The 11173-nt window shown below is 37.7% G+C and overlaps 1 protein-coding gene across 2 annotated transcripts in view; it reads right to left on the bottom strand.

Annotated features, from left to right (window-relative positions):
• Nucleotides 1–807: 807 nt before the first annotated feature.
• The window catches only part of efcab7 (EF-hand calcium binding domain 7), a 92787-nt gene continuing 82421 nt past the window's right edge, over nt 808–11173 (bottom strand). For both annotated transcript variants that reach the window (XM_048601780.1, XM_048601781.1), the window contains exons 13-14: nt 10693–10800; nt 808–9212 (exon numbers count right to left, since the gene is read on the bottom strand). In XM_048601780.1, coding sequence (XP_048457737.1) covers nt 9138–9212; nt 10693–10800 — 183 coding nt within the window. In that variant the 3' untranslated portion in view covers nt 808–9137. The remainder of the gene's footprint in view (nt 9213–10692; nt 10801–11173) is intronic.

Below are 11173 nucleotides of genomic sequence, written 5' to 3'. Positions count from 1 at the left end.
GAAGAAGGGTCTAGGCCCGAAATGTCAACCTTCCTGCTCCTCTGATGCTGCTTGGCCTGCTGTGTTCATCCAACTCTACACCTTGTTATCTCAGATTCTCCAGCATCTGCAGATCCTACCATCTCAGAAAATGCAATATTGCCCATTTTATATCCTCACTGAATTTGGAACTTCTGCCCCAAGCTGTAATACTGTATAGGAGAAACTTTGGAACTAAGTACTGAATAAAAATTCAGGACATTTCTATGTTTAGAGTCAAACTAAAAGCGAGTCTCTGTAAGGGTTATGTGTTAGCTGACATTTACTCCACTGGGTTACAATTACAGTGCAAAAAGTCATAGAGCAAAGGAATCACTAGCAGGTTAAAGATAGCCCTCCAAGACGTCTTGCTACCAACATGCCTGAGGCAATTAAGACACACTTTAAAATAACTAGCAGTAAGCCTGTTCTAATTCCAAGTATAACAAATGAGTGCACATCTAAAATGATAAGGTTTCAAGCAAGCTCATAAAAAAATTCTTGTATATTTCAGTCCTAAAATTTGTTTGGAAGTTTGAAATAATCGTGAGATAAATCCTAACAAAAACCACAACTGATATTTAAATGTACATTAAAAATCTCCCCTGATGTCTCAGTCAGTAAATTTATCTTGTGGTGTGGCACTTAGCCATACAAATGAGGAATTCCAGATTTGATCCCTGGTTTGTGCTGAATCAACTGGTGTCTGCTGAGGTGCTAGGTACTAATATTGGTCTTGATGTCCCAGACTAGGTAAGGGGACAAAAAAAAATCACCATGCAATAATGCTTGTTGTGAAAAAATATTTTAATTGACCTGTTATGAAACATTTTCACGGCAGGGAGTACTTGTACTTAGGCATAGAGGCACTAAACAACAAGTAAATGCTCTCTATCTCTAATCTATATACATCAAGTAATAATTGTGCTCAGATGTCATGCGCATGTCCCTCTTCTTCTCCACCCCCACCTCCACCATAGTTAAACAATATGCTTAAATTTGGTGTCCGCATTGACACTTGAAGAAAGGCTACTTGAATGAGCTAGTGGAGGTGCCCCAACACATGCCCCAGAAAGAATTGTACCCTAGAAAGGAGGAGTACTTTCTGGAAAGGAAACTGAGATTAAATTAAGATTAAGCCTGATAGTTACGTAGTTCTGCACAGTGAATATACTAATTAAGGCTTTAGGCAAAGGAGAACCCTCCTTAACCATAATTTTATTTTGGGTTTTAAAGAATGCAATATATTTGTTCAAGCATGTTCTGCTGACAAGAAAGGATCCATTTTAAAATACAAAAGGAAAGTTAATGCTGCTCCTATCTCTGACTGACAAAATAGCAGAATGAGCAAAATGCAGACTATTCTGATGCCTCTGATTGCCTTTTGAAAAATGTTATCCATCTTTGAGTTCAGTTTCAAGTTGTGTTGGCAGTGTACATATTCTGCTATTTGGATTTTTAAACAACAGAGCGGATATAACTACAAATTGCATTTAGTCATAATTAGTGTTGGAGCTATACAGAAAGACAAAGGCAAGACAGAAAGAATTAGGAAGTAGCAAAAACACAGAGACAGAGTTATAGAAAGCAACATCCTGGCAAATAGGTCTTTAAAAAGTGAAAAAAATCTAAAAGACTATTTAAAAAATTTTTAGTATCATATTACGTTTTGGTAGCAAATTATGTGCATGAAGCTGAAGATAGCATTGCACACTATACAAACAGTAGCCATTGTCAGGTATGCACAGCTGACATTCAGCTCAGTGGGCCTGAAATTATGTAAAGACAGCTTTTATGTTGCAGGATGACAATTGGAGGCAGAACATCATAATTTGGACAGGGAACAGAGATGTGAGATTATGACACATTAAAAAGAAAAAAGAGGTTGAAGATCAGGTTGTAATTGCAGAAATTAAATGGATCTAGGTGTGTGTTTTGAAAACAGGTGATGATGATGGAATTTTTAAGAGGAATAACAATGTTCTGTATAAAGGCTGATAACAATTACAAAACCACATAGGGAAGATGCATGATGAGAAGTTAGTGATGAGGAAGCATAAAGTGGATTTCATGGATGAATAGGCTTTGAAGTGGAGAGGTAGGTCAAAAGTATGATGTCCTAGCATAAAGTTGGTGGTACACTAGGGAGCAGTTAGACTGAAATTTAATGAAAAGATGTAATACTGCAACTTCCCAGTTGAGCTTGACTTTTGTGATGAAGTGCATAACCTGATATTTGATGTTTAAAATGAAGTTTGAGGGGATGACTGATCACAGGAAACAGGAACATTCTGTTGCCCCTTCCTTGCAAGATAATCTTGCAGTAATAGGCTTTGACTAGGAACAAGGTTGACCCACAATGCCATGAGAGAGGGAATTCCAGGATTTTAATTCAGCGATTCTGAAAGAACAGCAGTATATTTCCAAGTCAGGACAGTGACTGGCTGGGAGAGGAATCTGAAAACGATGGTGTTCACATGTATCTGCTGTACTTGTCCTTCGCGGTGGAAGTGGTTGTGGGTTTAGAAAGTGCAGTCTAAGGATCTTTGGTGAATTTCTGCAGTGTATCTTGTAGATAATACACACTGCTGCTACTGAGCATTAATGGGGGAGGGAGTGGATATTTGTGGACACGGTGCCAGTCCAGCAGGCTGCTTTGTTCTGGAAGGTTAAGTTTCTTGGATGTTCTTAGAGCCGCACTCATCCAGGCAAGTGGGATGTATTCCATCCACTCTTGAGGGAGATGGGGTCTATGCTAAAAAAACAATGAGCGCAATCAAAGCAGCAACAAGCATGAGAGGAAATGGTTAAACAGGTCAATAGCTACAGAAATATTAGAAGAGGAAGATGAAGGAATTTGCATGTAACACGTGAGGAGGCTATATTCCTTCGGTTAATGTAAAGGATACTGGATTGGAAGGTATATAAGATTATTCCAGGTTTTAGATTGGATATTTTCTTAAATTTTGGAGCATTTGTTACTTCCATAAATGATCAAAGTGTTTTACTTGCAGGAGTGGACTTGTGTTATTCAATATAATGCTGTTACCAGTGGTGTAGCAATAGCACCCCCTTGTGATCTAAACTTACAATATATCACACATGCAGTTCTCCATTCTTTGATAGAATGAAACATTTTGAGGACAGATCAGATATAGATCGCAATTTTTTAAACTTGTCATTAACATCAATGTTTAGTGTAACAGAACAAAGAAAATATTTCTTTAATTCATATAATTACAGAATATTTCTCAAGGACATCAAAAGTAGTTATTTGGTAGTGCAGAACTTGAGTACTGATGAAAAAAACATTTTGTCACAACTTTTCGTTTTGCACTCATCAGGACAATTCACAAGAATACCTACACTTATACTGTATGAGAAGAGAGTACTGATTGGTTGGCAAGTCCACTTGAGTGCAAGATGAAAAGTTTCCAAAAATGTGCCTTTTTTCAACAACATGAAAAATAGTAAACTTACATCACAGTATGCTTCTAAGCTGGATTTCTTAACTTCTCCAATGCAGCCTTTTTACTCTGAGGGACTTTGGGCTAGAGTTAAGACTGGTTCACTCAGTCAGGTTTCATCTTAGCTAGTTCACTGATTGCCTGTATTGCTACTTCCTTTTTGTTAACAGTGAGTAGGTGAGCTATCCTTCAGATGTCTTCTTTGCTCAATCATTTGCCACCCCGCCTCTCAATAAAACCAACTACTTCACCTTTATCTGGGGGTATAGCATTAAAAAAGAACAGTCTTGCTCTTGTAAAAAAACGAATCATACTGGTGTAGTTAACCTTGGATGAGTAACTTGAATTAGACTATGAGCAGTGACATTCTACTGGCTAAACACTCAGTTTCAATGTCTAGCTTATTAATAAACATTTTGCCAAATGGTTTCATCCATGCTTTTTTTAAATGCATGAAACTTTGTTTTTGAAACATAACAGAATGCATTTCCAAATTTGTGCCAAGAAGCCAAAAATCATTAGAAAAATCTAAAATGTGGCAAGAGAAATGGAAGTGCTTGGAGATTGTCCTGTCAGTGGTTGAAATTTTTGAATGCAAAGATGATGTGAGAGATGGCAAGTTCAAAGAGTAGGCAAGGATATGGTTGAGAAAGTTAAAATAAAGGAGGAAAGACGGGATGGTAAAATGAGAAAATTAGAGGATGTAGGAAGTTAAGGGCAGTTTAATTAAGAGAAGTTAGGAAGTTAACTGAAATCAAAGTCATGTAATGCAGATGCTGCAAGCATGAAGGTAGAATGTTTTAGTAAGAAAGATGGCACAGTGCATGAGAAAATTTCCATGTAAGATCTTAAAAGATAGGTGTGAGGGGTAGGAGAATTTGAAGCGTACAAAGAGACAGTTCCAGAGGGCAAAGGTTTGGGAAGAGGGATACATAGGTTTACCATGCAAAAATATAGACATGCAGCATTCAGTGTCAACTGTTTTAACAATGCTGCCCAGAACGGGATAGAAAGTGACAGAGTATACAAGCATGAAAAGTATCAAACAGCTTCAAAGGGGAATAAATGGTAAAAAGACAAAATTAATTGCTTTTTACTTAAATGCACAATTGTATTTACAAACTGTGTATTTATAAACAAATTGACACCACAAATAGAGGTTAATAGGTATGATCTTGTGTCAGTTATACAGGCTCAGTGCCAAGGAGATCAAAGCTGGGAATTAAATGTTCAGGAGTATCTGACTTTTTGAAAGAATGCGTTATGTTTGTATGTTTGACAGGTAGGAAGGGAAGGGTGGTCGAATAGCTTTGCTAGTACATGATGGAATAGCAAGAAATGATCTTGGATCAGATGATACAGAATCTATATGGATGGAAGTAAGAAATAATGAGAAGACACTGGTGGGAGCAGTAAAGGGACTAGCCACCTAACTGTAGCTATATTGTAGGAGAACACATGACATAAGGACATGTGAAACAGGCAATACATCAATCATTGGTGACTCTAATCTTTATGTAGATTGGGAAAATTGAATTTGCAAAGGTAGCCATGAAGAAGAATTCACAATGCATTTGGGATAGTTTCCTACGGCAATATATTGTAGATCCTACCAAGGATCGGTTTATTTTGGATCTTTATGAAATGGGACAGGTTCAATAAATGATCTCAGAATAAAATATCTCCTATTAAACAGTGATACCTAATGGGGTAGGATTTAGTTTCAGAGTGAGAAAATTGAGTTGGAAATAACTATCCCAAATTTATACAAGGGTAATTGCACAGGGACGAAGAAAAAGTTGCCTGCAGTGGACTAGGAAAGGAGTTAAACAGAAAAGACGGTCGAGGAAGAATGGCAGACGTTCAAGAAAATATTTCTTGACTCATAGCAAAGATATATCCAGTGAGGAAAAAGGATTCTAGGAAGTGGATAAACCACCATGATTAATCAAGAAAGTTAAGAATAGTATCAAATTAAAAGAAAAAATATGCAAGGTAGTTAGATTTAGTGGTAATCCAGTGGATTGGAAAAGTTTTAAAAGACAAAAGTGTCTAAAAATATAATAATGTGGGATAAATCAAGAGTAAGAGAGACCCCAAAGTTACAATTGGTCCCTAGACAATGAGGCTCTGGAATTAATGATAGGAACCAAGAAATGGAAGAGGAGTTGAACAAATACTTTGTGTCAGTCCTGGATCTGATGACTTGCATCCTAGGATATTAAAGGAAGTAGCTATATAGATAGTGGATGCATCAGTAATAATCTTACAATAATACTTCAATTCTGGAAAAGTCCCAGAGGATTGGAAGACTATCTATACAGGACCCTTATTTAAAAAGGGAGACAAAGAAACAATTAACCATAGGCCAGTTAGCTTTGCTTCTGTAATTGGGAAAATGTTAGAGTCCATTATAAGGAACGTAATAGTAGGGCATTTAGAAATACATAATATAACCAAGCAGAGTCAGTATGGCTTCATGAAAGTAAAATCATGCCTGACAAATGTATGAGGGTTCTGACAGGAGCTAAAAGCAGGACAGATAAAGGGGAGCCAGCAATGTATTTGGAATTCCAAAAGATGTTTGATCAGGTCCTGCACATAAGGTTAGTTGATAAAGACAAGAGTCCACGATGTTTGGGGCAACAGATTAGTACAGATAAAGGATTGGAAGACAGAGTTAGCATAAAGCGTGCATTTTCAAAAAGACAACCTGTAACTAGTGAAGTACCACAGGGATCACTAATAAAGCCATAATTACTCGCAATATATATTCACAACTTGGATGATAGAAGTAAATGTACTATTGTCAAGTTTGCAGATGATGCAAAAATAAGTGGGAAGGCCAGTAGTGAAAATGACACAAAGAGTCTACAGAGGGATATAAACAGGTTAGTAAAAGGCCCCAAACTAGATAGATGGAATATAATGTGGGAAGATGTGAAGTTACCCATTTTGGCAGGAACAATGAAAGTGCTCAACATTATTTAAATAGAGAAAGACAACAGAAAGCTGCAGCACACAAAAACTTGGGTGTCCTCATGCATTAGTTCCAAAAAGCTAGCATCCAAGTTCACCAGGTAGTAGGGAGGGCAAACAGATTGCTGGTCTGTATTTCAAAGAGAATGGAGTATGATAAGACGGAAGACTTACTAAAACACAAAGTACTAGCCAGACCACACCTAGAATACTGACAGCTGTTTTTGTTCTCTTATCTAAGAATATACTGGCATTGGAGGCAGTCAGAGAAGGTCCAGTTAGTTGATTCCTGGTATGAAGGGACTTTCCTATTATGAGAGGGGCAGTAGATTCAGCTTATATTCACTAGAGTTTAGAAGAATATGAGACCTTATTGAAACAAATAAGATTCTTTAGGAGTTTGACTGGGTAGCTGTGGCGAGGATGTTTCCCTTTGTGGGAGTGTTGAGGGGAAGAGGGCATAATCTCAGAGTAAGGGTCACCTGTTTTAGACACAGAGGAGGAGAAATATTTTGTCTCAGAGTACAGTGAATCTGTGGAATTCTTTACTGCAGAAGGCTGCTGAGGTTGGTTTATTAAGTATATTCAAAGCTGATACTGACAGATTTTTTAATCAGTGAGGCAATAAAAGGTCATTGGGAAAAGGCGAGAAAATGGAGCTGAGAATTATCAGGTCAGTCATGACCTCACTGAATACAGGGGCAGACTCAATGGGCCAAACTGCCTACTTCTGTTCCTACTCTAATGGTCTTAAAGTCCAGAAGTAGGGGGTCAGACAAAATTTGTCTTTAAATAAGAACAATGCCATCACCGTGGTACTTTGTGTGGTACATATTGGAAAGTGAAGTCAGTTAACAAGGCTTCTGTGAGGGGAAAGGATGCACTGACAGCAAGCCGCAAAACTTCAAGAAAATCAATCAAAATTGCAAAGTTTATGGTAAGGCTTTTTCATAATGACCAAACATCCTGGAAGTGTATATGGAAAACACAAGTGATGCTTGATCCTTTGGATCAGATAGTGGTAGAAGTGAGTGGGATAGGGAAAATGATGGAGGGATTATCCCCAAGGTTCTCAGCACCAGTTATTTTATATGGATAGCAAAGATACAGAACCAAAAAATACTATGTTTGAAATATTTTATATACTTAGCAATCAATTATCTAGTAGGTACAAAATAAAGTGCAAGATATCTGAAAGACAACAAAAGATAGAAACATTCACAGAAAAGTGTGTGTTTGTCAGTGAAAAACTTTAGTGTTAGGTTCTTTCTAGTTTCATTGTCCAATCTCAGCATTAAGTACACCAAGTCAAGTATGACAAGGTTAAATACTCTGATGTAAACTCTCCTGGGTACCTATTACTATACCATTTCTCCATTTTCCACACCAGCCAATCTGTATTTCAAAGTGATATAGTCAATTTACAGGCAGTAATTTTCTGTTGGCCAATTTCCAATGTTTGTTTACACAAGTTCTTTCCATATCAACAGAAGAATTAAAACTATTCATTAGGAAGCAACATCCAGAAGGTGAAAGCACAATATACTTGTCAACAAACTGTATTTGAAAAACCACTAGTGCAATAGCATAAAATTTTGATGATAAACATTTGAACTAGTAATACTGCTTTCCTATGAAGCTTCATAATTATGAATGCATAAAGACTCGTTGAAAATAATCAACTGACTGTTTAATTATATAGCAGCACTATAGTTTTTCAGAGTTTTCAAACAAGTTGCGTTTCTGCAACAGGCTTCCCATTATGCTGTAATGTATAACCTGCTGGAAATACCTACTGTGCTCTGAAGCAAAACAGTTTGTCATGCAGATTTTTGTGATGCTATTTTATGTTACAATGTGACATAAGCTGTGATCAGGTTGCCACCAAAAACATTAACATATTTCCAATTCAGGTTTGTAATTTTTAAAATCTTTGCAATATTGTCAATGCTTTCATAATGCAAATAAATTATGTATTTTGCTTTCGTTTCACAGATCTCTTCTCTCCGACACAAATACATATTGATTGCATGCAATTTAAGTCCACTGGATAGGTGCAATCGTTTTAACTAATGTTCTCATGAGGCCTTTGACTGCACACACATTTGGGTGGGCAGAAGAGGCCATGTTGTGTGGTATCATAGAAGATCAGTTTCAGTTTTAGTATAGCAAATATCTTGCAAACATGAGACACTGCATCTGGCGGCCTGGCCAAAAGCCCAACAGAATTCTCTTCAGCAGTAGCAGATGGACTGGACTGATGGAAGGCCGAGAGACCATCTGGTCATGCGATATGCTCCAATGTTGCTCTTTAATGCCTATGCTTTTAGGACACAGCATTAATTTCATTTTTGTGAGAACTGTGTTGTTTTAATTAGGGTGTCTTTCACAAACATATATAATGCCATATTAGATCAAACTATACTAAGCTCTGCAGAAAAGCATTATCTGTGTGATTCATAACACATTATTAATAATTTCCCTTTCGATACGTAAATACCATTATTCCATGGAACCATAATTATACAAAACCAGCAAATTAGCCAGCAAATAAACGAGATCAATTAAAAATACATTAGAAGGCATGCATACAAAAGTGTCAATTTAACTTCACACTTTGGATTCATTGCCATCCAGATGTTTAATAATGCAGCTCTTTTCTTGTGCTTTATTTCAGGTCACAATGCTTTCTGTGCAGCTGTAAATCCATTCCAGTTTTTCATTGATAGGCATCGCATGCTGGCAGACCTACAAATAGCAGGATATGAAAACAGTGAAATTAATATTTCCATGTTATTCTAAGGGAGGGGAGATATATTCAAATCTGCTGTTAATTTTGTTCTCATTCCCTCCTCTGATTTAATCTTTCCATGGTCTATGCCTAGTTGGCAGATCTTAGCCAGGGTAGTTCGGAACACTGCACTTGTCAGCATGTGAATGAAGGAGCACAAAATCAAACTAGAAAGTTTACTACTGATTAGTTTGCAGCAATTTTGATGGAGTATGCATATAGATATTGGGCTCAATTTTATCCAGGATCTGTAATGCTGCGTGTGGCCTCAATAAGTAGAGAGTGGGATTTATGCCCCTTAGTGGGAGGAGGTCCTACCATTGAGAGTTGCCAGCCAATCTGATTGGCTCTTAGCTCATACATTCCCAAGAGCAGTAGATATCACAGTTAGACTCAGGATCCAGGTTAAGTCCTGGGCTAGTTGGTTATGGAGGGATCTGCATTCTGGGGATCGGAGAGTGGGGTAGGGTGGGGGTTAAGGCAATTGAAAGCCATATGAGAAAGCACACAGGGCACCCCCTAAAGGAGATACCCTACCTTCCTTGCTGCCTTTGTGAAAAACTCTGTTTTCCTGTGCTCTCAGTATTAAGTGAGTGGAGGCAGATTGATGTTCTTAAGGGCCCCAATAAGTCTAAGGGTAAGTGGGCATCTTACCCATCACATGTATTATAGGGACCTAATCAATGATGACCAATAAGATGGTGAGGTACAAATCTACCTTTTCTATGTGGCCATCCCACCCCAAAAATAAGTCTTGTAGAAAGCCATCAATCCAGCTCATTGATCAAGGACAGGGTTGGCACTGGCCATGGTATATTTGCATTCAGCATTCTTCACAATCTCAGGATATTTCAAAGCAATTTATAGCCATTGCCACTCATGGACAAATGGCCGAGCAAAGCTCTGTCTAGGTTCTTGCCAAGGATTGTGAATTGGGCAAAAAATCAAGGGATAACCAGTGCTCACAAAATCAGTTTACAGTGGCCATATTTCTCAAGACAGATATGAAGTTGTGTCATGTCATGATATGTTACAAAAGAGTTACAGACACCGAAGATACAATGTTGTTACAAACATTGTTCATTCACGGAATGTGGACATTGCTGACAAGGCCAGCATTTATTGCCCACCCTGTTGCCCTTGTGAACTTGGCAGTGGATTGCCTTCTTGAATGCAACTGTGCAGCCTGCAGGCCATTTTAGCAGGCAGTTAAGAGTAAATCACATTGCTGTGGTTCTGGCATCACATATGGCCAAACCATGTAAGAATGACAGATTATCCAATAATCTTGTATTTTCATGGTCACTAGCTTTTTCTTTCAAATTTAGTTAGATTCAAACACACATCTCCTTTTTATTCATTCAGGTTTCTGGATTACTAATCTTGAAACATAACCAACATGTTACCATACCGCTAAAATTGCTTAATTCAACTTACTGTAGTTGTCCTTGGTGCTACTTCCACTGCAAAAATGCTAAGCCCCCGAGAACTGACACAGTTCTTACTCTGTTCGTTGTTGACATGAACAATCACTCTTGTTTCAGACTGTAAAAAAGAACAAAATGAACAAAAACTGGACTATAATAACCGCACAGCTTATGATGCTTTCTGGCGCATAACCTTTATTATATTCAGTGCATTCAAATGTTTCTTCCTAGTATGTGGAATGATTCAGATTGGCAGAAAACTGGCATTTGTAATGGTGGACATTCAGCTCCTAATATTATTGCAGCCTTGGTGTAAATATTGCAACAGATGTGGAATACGAGCCAAGTCAACTTGGAAACACTCACCTCATTCCCAAGACATCGTATAATTCCCTAGGGTATCTTCCGACGCCAGAATATACTCAGCAGTTTCATCATTTCCCTCCATCATAAGGTCAAATCATGTTGTTTGCCATTTCAACTTTATTTTC

Source organism: Rhincodon typus, chromosome 10 (assembly GCF_021869965.1).
Source record: "Rhincodon typus isolate 14 chromosome 10, sRhiTyp1.1, whole genome shotgun sequence".
Taxonomy (NCBI): domain Eukaryota; kingdom Metazoa; phylum Chordata; class Chondrichthyes; order Orectolobiformes; family Rhincodontidae; genus Rhincodon; species Rhincodon typus.
This window is presented reverse-complemented; position numbering and strand designations above follow the sequence as displayed.